Source organism: Myodes glareolus, chromosome 6, assembly GCF_982192425.1.
Source record: "Myodes glareolus chromosome 6, mMyoGla1.1, whole genome shotgun sequence".
NCBI classification, from domain to species: Eukaryota; Metazoa; Chordata; class Mammalia; order Rodentia; family Cricetidae; genus Myodes; species Myodes glareolus.
Genome location: NC_142031.1, coordinates 21,646,155 through 21,668,846, shown reverse-complemented (window position 1 = coordinate 21,668,846; position 22,692 = coordinate 21,646,155). Strand labels below are relative to the sequence as shown.

At 52.0% G+C, this 22,692-nt stretch overlaps 2 protein-coding genes across 3 annotated transcripts; one reads left to right on the top strand and one right to left on the bottom strand.

Moving 5' to 3' along the window:
• The first annotated feature begins 1,945 nt into the window (after nt 1-1,945).
• On the top strand, nt 1,946-4,695 carry C6H3orf22 (chromosome 6 C3orf22 homolog). Its single transcript, XM_048416570.3, is given in 5 exon segments — nt 1,946-2,248; nt 2,668-2,793; nt 3,111-3,239; nt 4,315-4,436; nt 4,439-4,695. Coding segments are annotated over 4 exon segments (411 nt in total). The 5' UTR covers nt 1,946-2,248; nt 2,668-2,704; the 3' UTR covers nt 4,510-4,695.
• A 1,935-nt stretch (nt 4,696-6,630) lies between these two features.
• Nucleotides 6,631-22,059, bottom strand: Chst13 (carbohydrate sulfotransferase 13). Of its 2 annotated transcripts, XM_048416572.3 has the most exons (4): nt 21,901-22,005; nt 17,969-18,156; nt 14,742-14,824; nt 6,631-8,177 (listed from the first exon to the last, which is right to left on the bottom strand). In XM_048416572.3, exons 3-4 carry the CDS (start codon nt 14,781-14,783, stop codon nt 7,338-7,340), a joined length of 882 nt encoding a protein of 293 aa, XP_048272529.1. In that variant the 5' UTR covers nt 14,784-14,824; nt 17,969-18,156; nt 21,901-22,005; the 3' UTR covers nt 6,631-7,337. The 2 variants fall into 2 exon arrangements, with proteins under 2 accessions (XP_048272529.1, XP_048272528.3); XM_048416571.3 differs by lacking the exon at nt 17,969-18,156 and having other exon boundaries at nt 21,901-22,059.
• Nucleotides 22,060-22,692: the final 633 nt, after the last annotated feature.

The following is a 22,692-nucleotide window of genomic DNA, read 5'->3' as shown; positions in this document are numbered from 1 at the left end:
CTCCCTTGGCACAAGATTCAGCAGAGTATGAATTATTAGGCAAAATTCTTTCCATGTACTGGTATTTTGGGCCATCCCTCCCAACTCTGTGGGACCTCTAGTGGGAAATTTAGTCACACAGTCAATAATCTTGGTTCTCCAGTTTGTTCCCTGAGATACCTTAGAAGCCACCTCCCTGCAACTATCTTCCATTTGTCAGGACATGCAGTCAGGAAAGGAGTCTTTCGCCTAGATCACATTTGGGACCTTCAAAGATAAAGGGACGTCTAAGCTCAGAATTGTCTTTGTTTTGCATGTGTGTATAAACTAGAAACTTTACAGAACAGGAGAACAGCAGGAGAAGAATAAAGAAACTGATGCAGAAAAGTGCAGCCTCTCCTAGGCTTTCTTCATGGTGCCAAGCCCAGCTGCTCTCCATGACTCCTTCAAGCCTTCAGAAACAGTATCACCTGGGTGACTCTTACGCTACTGAGATTTCACCTTGATGATGTTGGTCTTTTTTCTTTTCTTTCTTTTGGTTTTTGGTGACAGTGCTTCTCTGTAACTTCGGGGCCTACCCTGGAACTTGCTCTCGTAGCCCAGGCTGGCCTGGAACTCACAGAGATCCACTTGCCTCTGCCTCCGAAGTGCTGGGGTTAAAGGTGTGTGCCAACACTGGTCTTTTCTTAATCACTGCTAACTTCTCAGCTCTGGCTAACCAGCATCACTTGTTCCAGTAAAGCAAAGGTTTCACTTCAGTAGCACCAATCTCTTGTTAAAGCTCTCCTGACTCTTCAGCCCCAGCTGCCTAGAAACTATAGACTCTTCACACATATTGCCATGTAGAGTATTTGCTTCCCTCTGAAGCTTCACACTAGGCCTCCATCATCTGCACCACTCCTAACACTATCTTCCAAGCTCCTACACAACAGGCCCACTGAGTTCTCAATACGCAATAGTTTTCTAGTCCAAAGTTCCAAAGTCCTTCCATGGTTCTTCCCAAAACACATGGTCAGGCCTCTCACAGCAATACCCCACTCCTAGTACCAAGTTTGATCTTAATTACGGTTACAGTTGCTGTGAACACAAATGACAGCCCAAGTGCGCTATTTCCTCCAACAAGGCCAGCTTCTGTTTGCATTATCCTTCCCCAATGGTACCATCAAATCATGAATTCATCGGTGGGCTGACCCTTCGATCATTTCAGAGCTCTCACGATCTAATCGCCTCTCGTGATTGGATCCATCAGCTGGGGACCACACTGAGGCACACGAGTCTTTTGGGAGAGTCCGAACCACCAGACTGTAAGAGCTGTGTTCTCATCTGGCTCTCTGCACTTTGAGACCACTCTGCCAACCCCAGCCACTGTAAGGTGGTCCCAGTGAAGAACCAGCGTCTTCTGCTCAAACTCTCAGTGCCCTCACCTGACTTCCCTGCTGTTCCTTTCAAGACACTTGTCTAAGAAGCTGGGAGGCTCTTCTGCCCCAGGAGACAGGGGAGAAAGCCTAAATCTAGGCTTAAGGAATTGAGCAGCCTGCTGGGAATCAAACTCCTGATAACGCTCATTGGGTCACCAGAAACAGCCCATTTGGCTTTCCAGACTCTTGGGCATCTCCTGACAGCACTGACCAAATCTCCAGACCTCTCAGCCCATCTTGCTGCCTGGCTCCTCTTCAGTTTCTTCCTTCTCTTCCTCCCTCCCCCCCCTTCCTTCTTCCCTCCCTCCCTCCCTTCCTCCCTCCCTTCCCCTCCCTCTTCCTCCCTCCCTCCTTCCCTTCCCTCCCCTCTCTCTCTTTCTCTTTCTCTCTCCCTCCTTCTCTCCTCTCCCATTAGTTAGCAAGATAAGATTCCCCGGCAGATCTCCTGTGCTGATAGACTTGCCCTCAGCTTCTGTGAGAGACGTCAGCTGCTACCCTGTCACTGATTATGACCTCAGAGGCTTCTGACCTTCCAATGGGCCTGTGGGCCCTGTTAGCCCTAAGTCATGGGGTATATGGCTCCCATGGTACCCTGGCACACAGAACCATGGCCAGAGTCAAGCCCTGTGGTGTCACCTAAGCCTGTGCACCAATGTACAGCTCTGCTGGTTTGCTTGCTCCCAGAACACCCCGGACCTTGGCCTCCCATCTGACCAAGGTTTCTGAGTGTGGCATCGGAGTCCATGGGGCCACAGCAGCTCTCCCTCTTCCAACTGCCTGAAAAGGAGCAATTTGGGGGCTTTGTTATCCAAGTCCTAATCCACATTCAAGATTTAAGTGAGGCTGCCTTGGTGAGCTCCACTAGCCTGTGTGGACAGTCCCGTGCCCCTTAGAGATGTAAGATGCCAGTAGACATGCCTGGGATGGGTGTCATGGAGTCAAAAGGTTCCCTGGACTCTGCAGTGGTCCCTGCCTAGAGGAAGCAGCAGCTGACAGGGCCATCCTGAAAATGGATGGCAGGCAGCTGGAAGGAACTCCTGACACCCTGGCTATTGAGGATAGTCTGAGCTATTCTGGAAATGCACATTCCTGGTTTTCTCGGTTGGATGCAAGCAAAGAGTTCCCCTGCTGTGGCTCTTGCTTTCCTTCCCATGAAAAGTGGGGCAATAACAATGTTCTCCATCAGTGGTGAAGTCAAATGAGCTCCACAGATACCACGTATGACCTCCTCCTTTTGCCTCCGCTCTGACAGCTTCCTCTTGTTTTCTAGCCATAACTGAGAAGGACACAGTCTGACCCCCTCTGTGATGGAATCAGGAGGCTATAAGAAGCTCCACCGGTATAAGAGACACAAAATCAATACTCGGGAGAAGCTCATCAAGAAGTTTCCTTACAGGTACAAGATGCCTAGACACCTAGGACAGAGCCCTGTCGCAGCCCCCACATTGCTCCCAGGTCCCCAGACACAGGCGTTCTGAGGAGCTGGAGCCAGAAGCAGAGAAAGACTCTAGTCCATGGAGCCCCTAGAAACACTGTGCTGTGGTCAACAATCTGGCCCTCCCTTCTTCACCTGCTGTCCCAGGCCAGGGAACCAAAGGGTGGGACAAAGGTTTTGTAAATCACTGGGTATGAAGCCAGACACATAGGAAGGCCCAGGTATGAACTCCTGTGGATGGCTAGCTGCAGGACTTAATCACTCAAGGGACCTTCTAGGTTATCGTGGTTGACGGAGCCCAGCCCAGATTCTCCACAGTCTTGGAAGGCCAATGGCAAAGAGTCGCAGAAGGACCAGCTGCCCTTACAGAAGAAACTGGTGCCAACGCGGTCCATTCCCCTCCAAGGGTAAGTTCTGTACTTGACTGCCCTCAATGGCCACACAGAGACAAATATCTCATCGACATCACCCACCCTATCCATGGAACCCTCAGTCACCTTTGGACAGGCCCTCTCAGAGAGTCAGCAGACACGTGACTACAGTGCTCCATCCTAAACAGAGGTGCAGGAAGCAAGAGACTCCACCAGACTGTAAGTGCTGCCTGTATATGGGCATGGTAGACAGGCTGCTCTATCCTGAGGGACTTCCAGCCCAGTGGCAAAGGATACCCTGACACCCCAGTCCTACCCCAATGCATCAGTCCAACCACTGTGAGAAATTAGTTCTTCTCCAGACAGAACAGCCAGGGTTCAGCAGCTAGGAAATGCATGTTGAGACTGCCCAACTCACTACATTAGAACAGAGGAGTAGGGTGCAAGTGGAGAAACCCAGCCCCATGCAGCCCTCTAGCTCTGAACCTGTGCCTGCTACTTTCTGGGAATCCAGACAAGAAGGCCAGCTGAGTGGCCCAGGACACAGAGAAAGGAGAAGGAGGAAGGTAAAAGAGGAACAGGGACCTTGAAGGAGAAGCCCAGCGTAGGGGACTGCATTTGCAGGTACCATAAGGGGTGGGGAGAGAGCAAGGACCCACCTAGTGGACTTGTGAAGGCAGCCTCAGGCCAGGAGGTAAGAGGAGCCAGTCATGGGTGGGAGGGACCAGTCTCACATTGAGGACAGTCTCAAGGAGAGCTAGGTCTCAGGTGGTGGTAACTACAGAAGAAAAATAACCATGACTTAGCTGAGTTTATCAACCAACAAAGCTCCCTCAGTAGATGGGCAGAACTAGGGTACACCCTGAGGCCCATGAAGCATTCAAAATCTGCTGTGTCTAACTTGGATTTCCAAGGCTGGATGAGCAGGGAGCAAGAGGAGAATTTCTGTGCCTCTTTGGCAGTCATTAGCTACAGAGGCTGCATATAGGCCTGGGACAGGCCTGGCTGGAGACATCCTTCAAAATCCCTCCCAGATGTGGTCCTGTCTGCCCTGGCTGGTTGGACCTGCAGGGTTCCCTGGGTCAGGTGTGGTTCTATGTGGCTTCTCTAGGGTCGGAGCTCCGGACTTCACATTGCCGTTCAGTTGCTGCTCACAGCCTCCGCATCCTCCACTGTGTAACCTCTGGGAACTTAAATTACTGCGCCTCCGTTTCCCTAGACAAGACTTTAGCAAGCTCCTCTGAAGGCCAGTGCTGACCAGCCCTACACCAGTGGTGCTTCAGGGCCAACTGAGAGCTTTTCCTAGAACGTCCACTCTCCATGGCTCCTTCCTCAACCACCTTCTCTCTGTTCCACGCAGCTGCCACAAAGATCTTTGTAAAGAGGAACAGCCTTGTAGCCCACCAAAAACCAGGAGTGGCCCACCCCCCACACCCAAAAATCGCACAGCACCAATAAACTTTGTGGATTTTGCAGTCCACTTCTGCTCGGACTGATCAATTTGCCTCAAGTTTCCCATTTTTAAAGTGGGTATAATATTTAATCAGGAGGCCTTGGAGTAAAGACTCAAAAGAGCAAATGACACTTCTAGAACTTTATCCAGATACATGTGCACATAAGCCAAGGTACTGGGACAATAACAGAAATCATTCTGCCAGCTGGAAACAGCGAGAGTGCGAAGCCAACTAAACACCGGCATCACCGGTGCTCACAGCTACACCTACAATCTTAGGTAGCCGTTAAAAAAGGAGCAACTATGTGTTGATTTGGAAAGATCTATAAGGTATAGAATTTTTTTTTTCGAGAAAGGGTTTCTCTGTGTAGTTTTGGGCCTGTCCTGGAACAAGCTCTTGTAGACCAGTCTGGCCTAATACTCATAGAGATCTGCCTGCCTTTGCCTCCCGAGTGCTGGGATTAAAGGCGTGTGCCACCACTGCCCGACTTGGTATAGAAATAATTTTAAAGCATTGAAATATGTGAGAAGTTGTCTTGTGTATGTTAAAAAATGTGTGTGTGCATGCACGTGTGTGTGTTGCCCGAAAGGGGACATGTTGGCATGTGAGGGGACGTCTGGAGGGAGCATAACAGTCGCTGCCTCATTAGAGGGTGTGTGTGTGACTATCAGCAGCGTGCACAGCACTGAAGGTGGCAGCATGCACCTCAATGCATCTGGATGCGACACACCTGGTAGTGTGGCATTAGAGCTGGGTGTCAGCTTCAGCAAACAGGCTCCATCAGGGACTCTGTGAAAGCTGAGCCGAGCTGGGAACTAGGGTGAGTGATAAACAGGTGTGAACCAGCTGAGCACCCAGTGAACTGTCACAAAGTGAGGGCCGGGACATACAAGTGGAGAGGGTGGGTGAGGACTGGTGTGACCACGGGCCCCAGCCTCTCACTCCATAGTTTGGTTGGAAGGGCAGAGCTCTGGTCTTGGGTTTCTGGGAAAGATACCAGGCTCTGGGCTCTCCACGTTCCTCCAGTGGGGAGAAGAGCAGTCTTGGGGCCAGGATTCATACAGCCAGCAGCAGCAGTGGCAGTTCCTTCTAAGATCCATAGATGCAAGAGTCCTGCATGGGCCTGTGGTTGCTCACCGACCGCTGCTCTGAAGGCCCCAGGCAAGTTCCTGTGAGGGAGAACCCAGCATGGAAAAGGGCCAGGGGTGAGTGGCTGAGCAGGTAGACCCCAGGGCTTCTCTGCACCCCACGGATGGGGTTTCACTTTGCCTGCTCTCAGGCAGCTGCCTGAGGTCCTACTATACCTAGACAGAACTCCGAGCAGGAGAGGAGAAACTGCAGTGCTGGCAGTCCCAACTGTTCAGTGCCCCAGGCTCAAGAGCTACACTGGCACAACCAGAGACTGCAGTTTAAATCCTGAGAGCTAGGGTCCTGTTGTTCCAGGCTGTAGAAGCCAAAGACTAGGGGTTCCACACGCTCAGACTGAGCTTTAGCCAGCAGCCCATCACTAGGCGCTTCTGGCAACAGTGAACAGCACCAGAAGCAGGTGGCAGACAGCAGACGGTAGGCAATGCCTGCTGTCACAGTGTTACAGCTTCCTGACAGGTCGTGGATGTCAGAATCCTTTGCCCCAACAGTAAGTGAGCCCCGCCCCCCGTATCTTCACAGCCATTTCTCTTCAGCCACAGCTCTTGGCCCTCTCTCTCCCATCTCTTGTCTGCTCTCCACCGTTTCTGCTGCCCATTGGTTATTCTTGGCTACTCTCGAACTCCAGCTGCCGTCTTGCTGCCACCACCACTGGCACCTGAGCGCTGCTGTGGAGGTGATCTGGGTTCCATGCCCACTTTCCTCTGATATGCCTGCCATGGCGCATTCTTGCGCAACTCAGCAGAAGAAACTTGAGGCTCAGAAATACCGAGTTGCCCAAGATCAGGCAGGTAAACTGCCCAATGAAGCAGAGAAACTCCCCAAAGTGAAAAATGTAACAAAACATATTTATTTAAAAACCATGACCAGGCCAGCTCCCCCGCGTGCCGGAAAAACTGCCACCATGTTGCACCCTGGCCTCTGAGGACACAGGGGAAGACCTGGAATCTTCCAATGAGATCAAAGAGAGACCAGCCAAGCAAAGGTGGACGGCACTGCTCTGCCATCCTGTGGCTGCCAACGGGGCAGGCTGTTCATGGTGACTCCTAAGCAGTACCTGGTGACACACCTCCCAAGGCTGGTCAGGGCATAGCTTCTCTCTGGCCATGTCTGCCCTTGCCAGTCTGGGTGAAGACAGGAAGGCCCAGGGCAGGACCTCAGGCCACTCAGAACCAAACCCTGGCATTCTGTCTTGTAGCAGCATGGACAGGTTCTGCCTAGACATGACTGAGATCAGCCTCTCACAACCAAAACGCCACCAAACCAAACCAAACAAACACTGGGGTCTAGGAAAGAAGCAGAAGCCTGCCACCTGCAGTAAGAAGAGATATGCATCAAACCAAAGGCAGAAAAGGCCAGCCAGAACTGTCACCTGAGTTGTGCCCAACCCATAGGTATGAGTGTGGCCTGTGTCCAGGTTCTGGGTCAGGCCCACTGAGTATGGAATGAGAATGGTTCTCCAATTCACACTACAGGTTCATTCCAGACCTCCTGGTGGCCTCTTGGTCATAGGCCCTCTCGACACCCAGCGCCCCTAATGCAGCCGCAGGTAGGAGGGGGCGGAATAGTTAAAGAGCAGAAAGTCCATCTTATAGAGGTCAAAGAGGCGGCGCTGATAAAAGGGACTGATGTCCTGGAAAAGGCGCCGGGCCTGGTCACGCGTAGGGTCCTTCTCAGGCCTCCGTGGTGGAGCAGGAAAGTGCAGGCCGGGTTCACCCACCAGGTCCAGCACAAAGGCCGCGTCATCTGCCAACGTCTCGAATTTGCCCACCACGTCATAGCGCACTAGGCATGGGTGGCACAGCGCGTGCGCGCGCTCCCAGTGTTCGTTGAAGGGCTCCTGGCGGCGCGTTCGCGGGTCGAGGAGGTAGGTCAGGAACTCAGCAAAGCGCACGTCGTGGCCGCGGGCCAGCGCATCGGGCTGTGCATGTGGTCGTAGGCGGCGCACGATGCGTGTGCCATAGCGCCGTTGGAAGGCAGCACTGTGTGGCCGCACCAGCTTGTTGCGGTAGGCCGAGGCCAGGCGCTCGAAGGGCTCGCGCACGAAGAGAAAGGCCAGGTAGTCGCGAAGCCTTCGGTTGACCTCGGCCGGCGCAAAGTCGGCCAGCGAGGGCAGCAGGCCAGGCGCGTGCGCCTCGTGCGCAGGGATGGAGCCCGGGTCCCCACGGCCACGCAGCGCCAGCAGCACGCGCTTCCAGTTGGTGCAGGCCACCTTAGGCACATAGCAGTACAGCAGTCCATGCGCGTCGTCCACCAGCACGTGCCGAAGGTCCTCTGGCTGCAACAGACGCTGGCGTCGTGTGTGGCGGCTGCAGGCGCGGTGTAGCAGCTGGCGCCGCTGCTGGTGCACCTCGGCCATCACAGAACGCTGACCCTGCAGGCGACAAGGGACAGAAGCAGGCAGGGCCAAGCGTCAGAGTGCAGCGGGCTCCAGGCAGGGGCTGCACAGACGCCACATGCCCAGGGACTCAAACAAGGGATTCCCCTACTGGAAACTGGAATCCCAGAGGTGTCACCAGTCTCTGCTTGGTCTGGGGCCTGAATCTGCCCTGGATTTGGAGGAAATGCAGCCTAACTGCTGAGGCGGGAAGGATGTGAGGAGCCAGGTATGCTGGACACTGTGCATGTGCTAGGATTGCCGAGAATGGGTCTTTACAGTACTGGGTAAGCTGGACAAAGAAGGATGGCCGAGGACAGGGCCTGTAGCATATAGCCACGGGAACGCATAGCGCAATAGACGATCTGTCCTCTATTGTGGGTTTAATTCCTGCTCCCCCATTGTGTCCTCCCCACTTCATCCACTCCAGCAAGGACAACAGAAAGGCTGTGCCCTGGCTATCCTTGAAGCATAGCCATCCCTTGGCAGCAGCCATCCAAGTATTTGTAGGATGTTGGTTTTTATGTGTGTTACTGATTCTGTATTAGTGAATGGACAAATTTCTTTGGACCGTGATTCATCCCCCCCCCCCAGCAAAGTTTTTCCTTTTATATGTTTGGATATTTTTGCCTTCCTGTACATTTGTGTACCATATGCATGCAGTGCCCAAAGAGGCCAGAAGAGGGCATCGGATCCCTCTGGAACTGGAATTATTAATGGAAATGAGCCACCATGTGGATGCTGTGAATCCAACCTGGGTTCTCTACAAGCAGTGAGTGCTCTTAACGCTGAGTCATGACTCCATCTCACCATCAGCAAATCTTAATCTCAGTGCTTAAGATTAAGCACTGAAGATTAAGACAGGAAGTTTAACCTTTTCCCTGCCCATCTGTCCTTTGGGGGAGGGGGAACAAGCCACCATCATTTATCTAGCATTTCCTGTATGCTAACCACAGTATAGCATTATGAATTAGGTCCTATTCAGAGGATCGTGCGCATGGTCCATTTAGCCTGTCTCAGTCACACAAAGACCAAGCTGTGCTTACAGTGTCCCTTCAAATTTATTCTTCAATAGGATCCTCATCTCTAAGACTACCCCACCACTACTCCACCTCCATGGTTTGAGATGGACGAAAGGCAACCACCAGGGTACAGGGTGCCTGTTAAAAATCTATTAAAGTTACTCTTAGTGATAATGATAACTGTAACATCCTTCTGCTGTTCATTTTTCTGAAAATAATCAAAGACTTGGGGAATGAGGAGTTTGGGTACCTAATTAGTAGCTGCTGGACTTCCCCTGGATCTCCTAACTAAAAGGACGACATCTAAATAGCCAAACTCCCCTTATGCCAGCACAGGCCATCTTGAACACTTAGACCTTGAGAACACAAAGATCACAGCTGCTTCCCCTGGCTCCTGAAGGCACAGCTTCAGCGGGGGGGGAGGGTGAAACTGTTTGTTTCCAAGGCTTGATGAGATCTAGAAAAGCCTGCAGCCATTTCTACCAGGACTAAAGGGAGAGTAGGAGTCTATTCTCATCATCTGTCCCTCCACCCCTCTCCCAGCCAGCAGAGAATTGCTATAACTGGCCCAAGAGACAAGTCTGTGATTGGCCTAAATACAACCCTCCATGTCTGTGCTGGGTGATAAGAAACAAATGCTATGTTTGGTACCAATGCCCTGTCTAGGGCTATGTGAACAGAGTGCTCAGACAGCTCTATGAGGTCCTCAGCACTGTTCCTGGTACTGCAGCATTAGGCCCGTCTCCGGAGGGTCTTTCCTTGCCTGCTTTCTGTAGTGTGGTCTGAGATGGCAACAGGCAGAAGGCAGGAGAGTCAGCTCGGTGAGGGAAGAGCTCCCCCTGCTGCAGCCTGAGCTGAGACAAGGGCAAGGCAGCCAGCTGTCTGGGCAGTCATGGAGTGGCCAGAGCAAGCAATGACCACAGAGAGGCTGGAGAGCTGGGGCTGAAGAAGCAGAAGGCTTGAAGAGCCAGAGAAAGGAACATGCATGCCCTGCTTCCTGGAAAGTTTTGGAAGGCTGGCAGGTGTTTGGGGCCAAGAGTCTCAAATGCAAGTCTAAGTACTGTGATGCTGGCTCATGTAAAGGGTTTAGAAGCCCTGACTTTCTGCACTGACATAGGAGCAGCAGCAGTAGTAGGACTATAGGCCCTGACACCCCAGGCCTGAGTGAGCGCTATAACTCCACATGGCACCATTTACTGCTCTTCCCACCTGCCTACCCAGAGCTCAAAGTTGCCAAACAGCTAAAGTCATAGGCACACACACACAAAAAAACCTGTATATGAATGTTCATAGAAGCATTATTCCTATTGGCAAAAATGTGGACACATCTTAAATACCCATCATCTGACAAATGGATAAATAGTATATGGCATAACCATAGCAGAATACTATTCAGCTGTTAAATGGAAGGGAAAGTACGACGAATGCTAAAGAGGAACCTTGACAGCGTTAGGCTGGGTGGAAGAAGCTAGACTGAAAGGTAGACTATTGCATGATTCTTTTTTGATAGAGGATAGCCCTAACTAGCCTGGAACTTGCAATATAGACCAAGCCGGCCTTGAACTCACAGAGATCCTCCTACCTCTGCCTCTCAAGTGCTGGAACTAACAGCATGATCATAGATTCCTTTTGTATAGGATGATCAGAACAGGTAATCTACAGACAGGAAGTGGATTGGTGGTTGTCAGGGGCTAGAAGAGAAGGAAGAGGAATGACCGCAATATAATCATAGTCTTTCTTGGGATAATGCAAGTGTTCTGGAATTAGACAGTAGTGAGATCACATGTAAAATATAAAACCACTGAGCCAGCCATTTCAAAAGAGTGAATTTACACTGAGTTCTTTCTCAGAAGGGCAAAAGCCTTCAGAATATTTCCAGCTCAGAGGCCATACCAGAAGCAGAAATGGTAGGTCCCCAGCCTCGGGCATGAGATCATGGATGCTGGTGGCACAGGAGTATGTGGGCATGTGCCCACAGGCACAAACGTGTTTCTGGAGCTTTTAAAAGTAGTTCACAATTCATTAAGTGGTGTGAATTTTGTGTCTCATGAGGGAAGGAAGAAAACAAACTACTTCAGAAAGGATGGGCAGAGGGGCACTTTTCTCTTTTGAGAGCTGCCAGAGTCCGAGAATCCACAGGCTCGGGTGAGCTTTAGAGTAGGAGGGAGAGAGTCGGTGATGTAATGTGGGGGTCCTGCCTGCATTTCCGAAGGAGAGCTAAAGCAGAAAGGTGGACAAGCACAGACACATCTTGAATTCCAGAAGGAGATATTTTGGAAGAGTTAAAATGCACTGTCGTGGGATATTTGTACCCTGAGTGGAGGCGTTATTGCTGTGGTTGGTGAATAAAAGGCTGAATGGCCAATAGCTAGTCGGGAGGTATGGGTGGTATTTCCTGGGAGAGAAAGGAAGAGGAGGAATCTAGGCATGCAGGAGACATCGGGAGACACGAGAAAAGGAAACAGTACAAGGTAGAAGAGAGGTAACATCACAAGGTATAATATAGATTAATATAAATGAGTTAATTTAAGTTACAACAACTAGTCAGGAACTGAGTTTTCATAATTAATAAGAAGTCTCTGTGCCATTATTTGGAAACTGGCTGGCAGGACAGAATAAGACTCGTTACAATGCACATCCTAGATCCTGCCTGGAAGCCCACACAAGGACCAGTCCTATCTGGAGAAGACCAGGGCCTGGCTGAGAAGATGTGTGCTGCCCTGAACTTTCACCATTCTTGGTGAGCATGCCAAGTTCAGCCATGACCACAGGGTCTGTAGGCTCTGGGAAGATCCTCTTCTCTATCAGAAGTGCCTCGGAAACCTGGCTGCACCTGGAACCCCCACAGACCAGGCTGCCCTCAACTTCCTCACAGCCTAGCACATCCTTGTGGAGGAATGCCAGCCATCTCTTCCTTAGCTCGCCTCCCTCCACATCAACTGTGTTGGGACCTATGCCTAGCCTCAGAAGAACCAACCATGCAGCTTCACACCATCACAAAAGGGGTGTGGCCTGGGTCTGACCAATGAGATGTGGGGAAGTCGGCCTGCTGTTCCTGGGAAAGGCTTTCCTTAGGATGCAAAGCAAGAGGACAAGGGTGGGGGAACCCAGACCTTTAACCCCCCACCCCTGGGGTCCTCGTCTGTGAGGATGGCAGTCATCTTGCAGTCACGAGGCTGCGAATCTGAAACGGAAGTCGACACTCAGAGGATGACAGAGGGTGGCAGAGGGTGACATGCCACTGCTGTTCCCTGGGCTCCTGGCCTTTCTGTCAACACTGCTGTCGTTTAGTCAACAGGGTCCACTCAGCAGATGACAAAACCTAGGCTTTGGAAAAGGGAACTTCCTGAGGGCATGGCATTTTGTGGGAGACTGGCTCTTGAACTTGGGACTGCAGGGACTCACCAGCTGGGGCCTCATCCTGCACTACAGCTCTTGTCTCCCCAGTGAGCTTCCCAGCTGCCCAGCTGACTCAGTTCTTCGTGAACTCTGTGACTTCTGCAGGGTCCTCAGCTCATTGCTTCAATCCCCCATTAATAAGCACACATAACAGTAGCCCTATCTTATGGTTTGCATAAGTGGGTGAGTGCATGGCACAGGATCAGTCCTTGTCCCCTGACATTTCTATTGCTGCCATTTCTCCAGAAGCAAGTATATGGCCTCGAAGGATTTGACTCCAACAGTCCTTGGATCCTGGGACTTGAGGACCCATCTGTCCCTCTGAAGGCTGCAGAGCTGGTGGAATCTGGGACCCGAGAGTCTGTTCTCCACCTGCTCAGTGTGCAACCAGGAGTGAACCAGACATACTCTGTGAACAAGACTTCCTAATCTTTAACCCAAGGGTACTAGGTTCAGCAGGCAGCCTCAACAATCCTCCCGTAGCAGTCCAAGGGAAGCTTCTGGCCCTGCTGCCTCTGCTTTAAATCTTCCATGGCTCCCCATTGCCCTTGCCAGTGTTTGGCCCCATGGAGTGCTACCCACCCACCAGGCTCACCGCAGACAATCTCTCTGTCTTCTCTGTAAGGCTGTTGGCCTAGCGGCTCCTTCTGCCTGTGGTGCTCACATTTTCCTCTTCAGGTCACTCTAGAGGACATTCTCTTGGGGAGTAGCCTCTCCCCGTCTCTACCAGAATCCACTTGGGGAGGTCCTTGTGATCCCCACCATTCCCTCAGAGCACAGCTGGTTCCCTGGAAGTGTAGATGCTAGTCAGACTGGTGGTGCTATCTGCTCTGAGGGCAGGACCCCAGTCCAGGTGTTTGCCACTAAATCTCAGCACGAGAGAATATGTTGTGGAATATTATTTTAACTGGTAAAAGATGTGTTACATTTGTTTATGCTGTGGAATATTTAACTGTGTAAAGGTGTGTTGCATTTTGTTTATGCTGCCTTTGTTTAATTATGAAAAGATGTGTTGCATTGCTTCACCTTGCCTGCCTAAGACACCTGATTGGCCTAATGAAAAGCTGAATGACCAGTACCTATGCAGGAGAGGGATAGGTGGGGCTGTCAGGCAGAGAGAATAAATAGGAGAGAGGCATAAGTGGGAAGAACAAGAAAGAAGGAGGAGAGAATGAGGAATTTGTTCCTTGTACGAAGCCAGGCAGTTGCCACCCAGCAGACACAAGAAGCATTGAAAGTAGGATATACAGAAGGAAAGAAAAGTAAAGAACCCTCAGGAAAAGGTAGATAAAGAGAAACAGGTTAAGTTAAAAGAACTAGCCAGAAACGAGCCTAAGCTAGGCCAAGCATTCAAAACTAATAACGTCATCTCCGTGTCGTGATATGGGAGCTGGTTGGTGACCCAAAAAGAAAAATCCTGGTACCAGAATGGCTGCATTCAGTAGGTGCTAATACATGCTGTCTGGACTTGAGTGATACTTCTGTCGAAGGGGAGGATGGTGAGTCTGACCCACACATACACCATCACTAGGGGAGCAACTACATCTACAGTGCCCTGTATCTACAGTGCCCTGGGCATCCAGGGTCCCAGATGTTAGGAGCACTTTGACTTAGCAATATATAAGCAGGCTGGGCTGGGTTCCTTGGGAACTAATCCCACCCTGAGTTGAGAGCTTGTGCTGTTGGGTGTGTGAGAGGCTGTGTGCAGTCCCAGTAGGGCCACTTGCTCCATCTGCTTGGAGCTGATTGTGTGTGTGCGTGGGGGCATCCTCTGAACATTCCCTTGTTGTGCCACGTTAGTAAACTTTGGGAGCTTAACGACCATCTACTTGAACTCCTGAGACAGACATAGATTAATGACCATCTGTTGCTGGTCCCCTGGGACAAGCATAGCTTAATGACCGTCTGTTCACTGGTCCCCTGGGACAGACTTGGGATTGTTTTACTTCCCTGTATCTGCAGTATATAACACAGAACAGGCACAGGCCTCGGGTGTGGTGGGAGGGATGATGAGTAGGAAAATTGACTTCCAGACTACACAGGAAGCCCTGCTGTGCACACTGGACAGAGCCTATGACAGCATGTATACAGGAAGCTGTGACTTCCTGTCCAGGAGGTAGAGGGCATCTCATTCACTTACCTGGTCCAGGTCGTACAACAGTTGTAGGGGACTCTTCCTCATTCCTCCAAACCAACTGGAGCCCAGGGCTTTGTTTTTAAATGCTGAAGGGCACAAGGAAAGAGAGCGATCACTGCTGGCTTTGGCCAGTACCCCTAAGACACATTTAACTCACTTGTGTGACTTACTTTCTTCTTGTGTATTCTCTTCCTCCTAGGGGTTTGGTAAGCCATGGGCACTGGTAAGGCAGTGTCCCTGGGGTCATTCCCACCTTCGTGCCCTACCCCCACCATTGGGAGGTGGCAAGTACAGGGAGCAAGAGGAAAAGGAGCCTGCCTGCTCTCAGGTACGAGCATCCAGCCCTGTCCAACTCTTCTCACCCTGCCTCAGTGCTACCATCACCACCCCCCAACCAGCCACTTCTGCTGGGTCCTAGGGCTCACAAGTCTGTTGGCTGCCCAGCCCCTAGATCTGAACTGGGAGCATCCATAAAGGCTGAGTAGTGGCACAGCCAGGCTGTAGGCTGTTAGAGTGAGGGCCCCATGCTATCTGAGGCATCATGAAAGCCCCCGGAAGCATGTGCATGGCCCAGGGTGTGGATGCTGCTCCTGATAAATGCAGCTTTACTTGTTTCCAGAACTGGACAGGGACACTCTCTACATTTTTATCTTGTGTTCTTCGGTGTCCTTAAGACTATAGGGCTGTTTGCACACCCCAGGCCATGTGTGTATGTGCCTAGAATGAGTGAGACTGCTTGAACCAGGGCACTTGGAGGAAGCCTGTCTTGAAGATTCCTATGGACCCAGTTCTTGAACTTCTCCAGACTATACCCAGGGAAAGATCTCTGATCCTGTTGCCTTTTTGATATAACAGCACCTTCATTGGAGAGTGAGCTGCCAGGAAAGGCGAGCACCACTAAGTATAAGTTGTGGCTAAATACAGCAGCTGGCATCAGTGTCTGAGCAGGGTTGCAACATGCCAGAGTGGCATCTCTCAACAGCAGGGGAGAAGAGCATCCTCATCATTCTGCAGGTTAGAGGTGTCACTCTAGGCCACCCAGTGACAGGGTCTTCTTAGAGCCTCAGCAAGCAACTGGTGGGTCACTGGGGGACCATAGTTCCCTCTAGGTTTGTGGGCGGGGTAGGGAGAGCAACCTGGAGAGACCACACCACAGTCATCTGACCCACAGCCTTCTTTGAAGGTTCCTATCCTTCCAGAAGCCACTCCTTGCCCAAGGCCTTCCATTTCCTGGCCAGACCACAGCTGTCTAAGAGTGGGTCCCACAACAGATGCCAAAGGCCTGTGGGTAGAGGACAGGCACCCAGGGTTCCAAGAATAGCTGTGGTCACAGATTACAGGGCCAGGCCATCTCCACCCTGCCAATGAAGAGTTCAGGGCTCCAGTCTCGTTAAGGACAGGCTGGCTGTAGAAGGGATGGTGTGTGTGTGTGTGTGTGTGTGTGTGTGTGTGTGTGTGTGTTCTCACACACATGTCCACATGCAGGAGTGTGCACACACAACAAGTTTATCAGAAAGGGTTGCCCTTATAGTCCATGGGTCCAATTCACTAAGGACCACTGAGGCTACAAACAGTCACATGGAGCCCCAGTACCTTCACCACCAGGCTTGCTTGACCTGCTCCCAGCTGTAGTCCCTCCCTTCCCTAAGACACGTAGAACAGAATGTAGATGCTTGCATAGCCAAGGAGGGGCCTCAGCAGAACTAAGACTTCCTCAGGAAAGCTAACAACTACCCTGCCTTGGAGAGGAGAGAGAGAAAGGGAAAGAAAAGGAACAGATGGAGTGCCAACAACAGGAGAGAGACGGGGATTGCTCTGGACTGCAGCTGGGCAACAGTAGTGTGGACACAGGGAGCCTGGAAGTGACGATACTTTGGAAGGAGACCAGAGCAGGCCTGTGGGATGGAAAGAGGCCTGTGTCAGGCAAGAACGTGCTGATTGTCCAGGCAGGCTGCCTCCCTCAGCTCAAGACACCAAAGTGAGGCCCACCAGAACTTTTGGTGCCCTGTCTTGGGTGGACTCAGGACCCCTGAAGGGTGGAAGGAAATCCTGGTGAAAACACCACTGGCCTCAACAGAGGGCTTTGCCCAGCATCCTGTGTCCACACAAGGGCAAGTGACACAGGACACTATGTGACTGTGTTGTGTGAAACTGACCTGTGTGGTCCTGTCAGGTGGACACTGTTACTTTCCCACTTACTAGATGGGGAAACTGACAATTACAAGGCCAAAGGCTGTCAAGGCTACTGACTTAAAAGACAGGCTACACCTCAGGTCCCAGCGTCTGCACTTCTAAGGCCCAGGCTTCCTTCCACTTGTTGGGCTCCTGCTCATCCCACACATTCTAGGGATCCAGGAGGCCCTCAAGCTCTGCTTTACTAAAAAGGAAGTGTTCACCATGGTGGGGAGGGATGAGGCACACAATGTCCCAGAGAGTGAATACAGCAGGGCACACCCTCTCAGGAACTTGTGGGCTAAAGCATCACAGAAAACTCCAAGAAAGTTGACCTCGGTCCTCAGCAGGAAGCCCCATGCCCCAGGACTGGTTGCTTTGGGGGATGGGAGTGGGGTGGGAGTCCAGTCCAGGGCACATTGCAACAGCCACATCCTGGTTAATAAGTTCTCACTGCCATGTTGCAAGACTAACCAACACAAGCACCAGCAAGAGCTAGATCAGAGCCTTGGGTCTGCTGGCTCCTCTCAAACCTCCCCCACCAAAAACAAATGCTTTGGGGGAGCTCTGCAATCCAGTGTCAGGGGCATTCTTTCCTGTGATTACCCTGACGGGAGAGGGGGACACACTGGACAAGCTCTTCACAGGAAGAAAGGTCATTCTGCCTCTCTCCAGTTATATTTAAACTCTGTTCATTGACTTTTACAAGCCAGCTGCTGTGAGGAAATTCCTATTTGACCAGCCATCACCGTGTCCACATTGCCTCTTAACTATCAGCCCTCGTGGCTTGGGAGCAACCGGAAACTATCCTGCCAACCTACTGCTTATTTCATGCAGGTCACCTCAAAATCCATGCAGTAGCCCTGCTTCGTGGTATCCGCCTGTGGTCCCAGCAACTTAGGTGGCTGAAGCAGGAGGATCACAAGTCTAAGTACAGCTCAGAGTACCCAGCTATCCCAGGCAAATATTGAAACCCTGGCTCAGAAACCTAAAATTGAGGAGGAAGGACTCGGAGCTACGAATACAGCTCACTGCAAGCACATGTGATATTTGCCTACCATGAGGAACCCCACTTCAGTCTCCAGTACTGGATCTGGGGTGGGGTGACGCTTGCTACCCATTTGTCTCACATCAGAGTCCAGGTCCTGTCAAGGGTAGAAGCCTCTTGCTGACCGTGTCCCACTGAGCATGGCAGAAAACATCTTCAGTCACGCTGCTGGATAGGGTCATGTCGAGTTGACACAAGCTAAAGTCATTTAGGAAGAGAAAACCTCAGCTGAGAAAATGCCCCGACCAGGTTGGCCCATAGTGCATTTTCAAATGATCGATGTGAAAGGACCCAGCCCAGGGTGGGCACCCTGGGCTGGTGTTCCTGGGTGTAATTAAGGGAACTGTGTTATTGTCCTGTATTTCTTAGACAGTGCCAGTGACTATTTAAAGACCGGAGAATACCTCACCTCCTAAGTGGCTATTCATGGCTGAGAACTGGGCTCAGCTCACAACACCTCTCTAGCTTTGCACACTACTTTTTCGGATCCTATGCACCAGCCCAGCACCACACATGTTGCACAGACCTTCTATGCCTCCAGCGGACATATGTCCTCATGGATCCAAATCCCACTCTTAGCACTTATTTCTGTCCTAATTTGCTTTCGGTTGCTGTTATAAAACACCATGACCAAAAGCACCTTGGGTAGGAAGGTGCATCATAGTTGATACGCCATCACTGAGGGAAGTCAGTCAAGCAGGAACCTAGAGTCAGGGACTACAGGAGAGGTCATGGAGGAACAGTTTACTGACTTGCTCCCTATGGCCTGCTTGGCATGCTTTCTTATACATCCAGGACTACCTGCCCAGGGGTGGTACCACCCACAGTGTCTTAGACCCTCTATATCAATTATTAATTAAGAAAATGTCCCCACAGACTTGCCTACAGGCTAGTCTGATGGAGACATTTTCCCAACTGGGGTTTTCTCTCCCCAAATGACCCTCAGCTGTGTCAAGTAGACAAAAAAAAATTAACCAGTTCATTACGTTTCCCATATAATCAAATTCTTTGCTTCTATCAAAGTCTATGCTAAATATCCTTACTTTGTAAGGTGGAAAGAAAAAGACTAAATCACCATTCCAGGCAAGGATGGCGAAGGAGCAAAGCCACACAAACATTCTAGGACAGCAGTGAAGCTATCACGGAGACCCTGTGGGGAGGGTGATGTGCTGGGTAGTTATCCCATCTCCCCCCATGTACCCCTTTCCCTGACTCTGGGCTGTAGGACTCAAATCCTGCCCCCACATCTCTTGGCTTAAGGAAGTTGCTTCTTTCCCCTTGATCACAGTTGCCTCCCTGCTCTTACCTGAGCTGATTGACCTATCAGAGAGCATTTCTCCAAGAGTCTCCTGAGCTCTGGACTCCAGTTGAACCTGGGGAGTCTCTTGTGAGCCCCATCCCGACAGTCACACCCTCTCCTTTTGCTACCAGTCTGACATTTAGACCGAGGGGTTCCGAGACTCCTCTGCTCTCCCATTTGACAGATCCAAGCACCCTAGCCCCACCTCTCAGTGTGTATCTAAGAGTTGATGATGTGGAGACCTGGGGTTTTAGTGTCAAAACACAACTCTGTGAGGTGGGACGCCTATAAGTTCTCCTGCTCCTAGACAGTGGCAACAGGTTCAGCAGACGTGGTTAGAGGTGTGAACAGCAGGGGAACCCAGGCACCAGGCTCATGTCGAGGGGGCAAAGGACAGAGGTGGGCTGGAGATGGCACCACCACTGGGACCCCATGGCGAAAGGTGGCATGCTGGGGACAAAAGTGTCTTAGGCCGCTGCCCCACTCCTCCATGCTACCTTCTCTCTGACCCTGGGCTCTGAGCCAGTGTTGGTAGCAGATCCTGGGGCAGGGGGACCAGAATAAGCTTCCTACTAGAAAGAGGCCAGTGAGATCCCCGGGGCAGCTAGAACCCAGACCTAGCCTGTGACCCTGTTCAGTGCTCCATTGCCCAGCAGATGGTGACAGTGACATCTCATTCCCTGTAGCAGATCCCAGCTCTGTCTCTCAGCTGGGATATGGCATTGGGATTCTCCTGGGCCCTGATCCCTCATTCACCTATAAATTTCTTCCCATGAGCCCCTGATGACCCAGAATTGGGTGCAAAAATGCGCAAGTCCCCCTGAGGCCTGGGACAGTGGGACCCTAGCCGCTGCAGCAGGATCAAACCTTTCCACTGTCTCCCAGTCAGGGACTACCATAAGCACACTTTTCTCCCCTGAAGTGGAGAGCTAGCTCTAGGATAGGAGGTGGAATTGGCTTTTGTGGGCCCAAGGAAGTATGAAAAGTTAGCCGCCGGAAACCTACCCCAGTAGGGTGTGAGCACCTGGAGAGACTGGGAGGCAGGAGCGGCAGCTGAGGAAGCAGAGACCCATCTCAGACTACGGGGAATGATGCCAGGGTCAGCAGGGACTTCCCAAGTCAGGTAGCATGCGGCCAGCGGGGGGGGGGGGGGGAGTAACGGGTAGCCGGCAGCCCCACCTGAGCAAAGGTGTTTACACTTCTCCCTCCCCACATTCTCACCCCTCCCCTCCAGATCATGTGAGCAAGGAGGGGGCCCAGGGCAGTGGTTGTTTCTTTTTTCAGACCTGACTGGAGGAGCTGTCAGGAGAGATATGTCCCAAGAGGCATGAAGACACACTGAGAGCCACCAACACATATATACGCTCCTGTGCAGACACTCCCTGGGGCCCTCATACCCCACAGCAGAGTTGAGTGCTGAGGGACCTGAGCCACTGTGGCCCGGGACTGGGTAAACATTTGTCTACAATGAATGACAGGGTGGACAGAGACTGTGGCCACAGCAGACACTGGGACCACACCCCAGACTGTGCCAAGGGACACTGTAGACACGAGGAAGCACCTATACAGGGCTAGCCATTCATCATCAGGTCCTGGATAAGGGGAGGAAGGCTTCTTGGGGGGGAAGGCTTCCGGAGGTGTCCAGGCACAGCCACTTGTGTCTGCTCAAGGAGAGGTTGTTAATTGACAGAGTGGGTAGGCGTGGGCCTGGTGACTATTCCTTAGCCCCCCCTCCCAGTTCTGTTCACCTGTACCCCAGCCCAACCCTGGTCTCCATCCCAGGGATTTCCTAAGGATGAAGCCAACATGATGAAAGGGTGGGGGCAGGGGTGGGTGTAAGCACTATCTACTATCTACTGTAACATTCAAACTCACCCTCCCAAAGACCCTATAAGGATGGAGTCGGCACCTATTCCATAGATGTGACTGCTGAGGCCCTGGGAGGGGACAGGTAGCAGGTTAAGCTTTCTGAGTGACCTCCAACCTACCAGCTTGGCCACTGGGTCCCTCCATGAATAAGTACCATCCAGAAAACATTTTTCACTTGTCCTAAGTCACTCCTAACTAATGCCGCTGTCCACCCTACGGTATGAGCCTGACAGGGAGGGAGCAGACTCCATAGACACACAAAGATGGGCAGTTGGTCACAAACGTAGCCTAAGCACCTCCAGCCCCTCCACACCTGGCCTCTGCACTCAGCTTTGTCGAGTGAATTGTCCATCAGAAGATCTGAGGAGACCTGAGCTCATTCAGAGTGAAACCACATGCCTGGTAGAAACTGTTACGAGCAGGTTGTGGATCCTGTACCCCCAGGCCTGCATAGAGCTTTGGTGGATGAAGGGACTCAGCGGGGTCGCAGATGGAGACTGACATCCTGAAGCGGCAGCGCGAGCTGACTCTTGAGACTCAGAGAGTGGGGACACTGACAGTATCCGCCTAGACTGGTTATATGCTCCACCACCATCACAACCTGACCAAACAAGAGTCACCTCGCCAGCCAGCGACGCGAAAAAGACCCCTTTGGGGAGCGGAAGGCGCATGCCTTCCACCCCGCCGGGAATAAGAGTAGGTGCCTGGTCGACCCAGGGGGCGCTCCAGCAAGTGGAGCCCCAAAGCTGAGGCACCCGCCAATGCGCACTCACCGGGACGCAGAAGGAGGAGCGCGCACAGGAACAGGAGCACAGCGCCCAGACTTGCTACCACCGGCAAGCGCCGCCGGCAGCAGGAACGCCTCCCCATACTGTGCCCCACGCGTGGCAGGCGACGGTCGTTCAGCGCGTTCTCTCACCGCGCAGCTGAGACCCAGGACACGCCCAGTCCTGAACTTAGCCTAGGACCCGCCCAGGAGTGTCATCTGGCGCTCCTTCCTGTCTAGCAGTAGGCGCGTGCTTTAGCTGGCTGAATGCGTGAAACTGGAACCCAGGGCAGTGAGATGCAGCGTCTAGTCCAGTAACTAGTCATTAGGGTCCTCTACCCTGTGCAGGTGGGAATTAGGAGTGGAGAAACTGTCCGGTACAGGTGCCCCAGGCCCAAGGACCATACTTGCAGAGCCGGAGGTTGCAGCTTGGGTGGTGAGAGACAAAGCCCTGTTGGTCAGAAACTCAGACTCCAGGTGCTCAGGCTGGACGCTCAGCCCTAGGCTTTAACCCCTAGTACTGAGCAGCTATTGTAACCCTGGGTGTGACAGATCTGTCCCCAGGCTTTGGAACTCTTAACCTTCAGTATTGACAAATGTCACAGTTTTCAGACTCAGGGTGCTGGAACCCTCTGCAGTTGAGGCTCGGTATCTTCTCCTCTCAGCCTGCTTTCTCCAGTCTTAGTCCTTGGCAATTTCCTGTCTCCTCTCAACTTTCACTGGTTTTGCCTATGAAGACTCCATTCCCCACAGCAGCCTCTCTGGGGAAGACCACTTTGGAGAGCCCCACCCCACCCCA

Coding starts and splice junctions, on each gene's coding strand:
- Chst13 (XM_048416571.3), bottom strand. CDS start 21,997: ATGGGGAGGCGTTCCTGCTGCCGGCGGCGCTTGCCGGTGGTAGCAAGT. Junction 14,825..21,900: donor GCTCCTCCTTCTGCGTCCCG/GTGAGTGCGCAT, acceptor TGTGCCCTTCAG/CATTTAAAAACAAAGCCCTG. Junction 8,178..14,741: donor TGTTGTACGACCTGGACCAG/GTAAGTGAATGA, acceptor TGTCGCCTGCAG/GGTCAGCGTTCTGTGATGGC.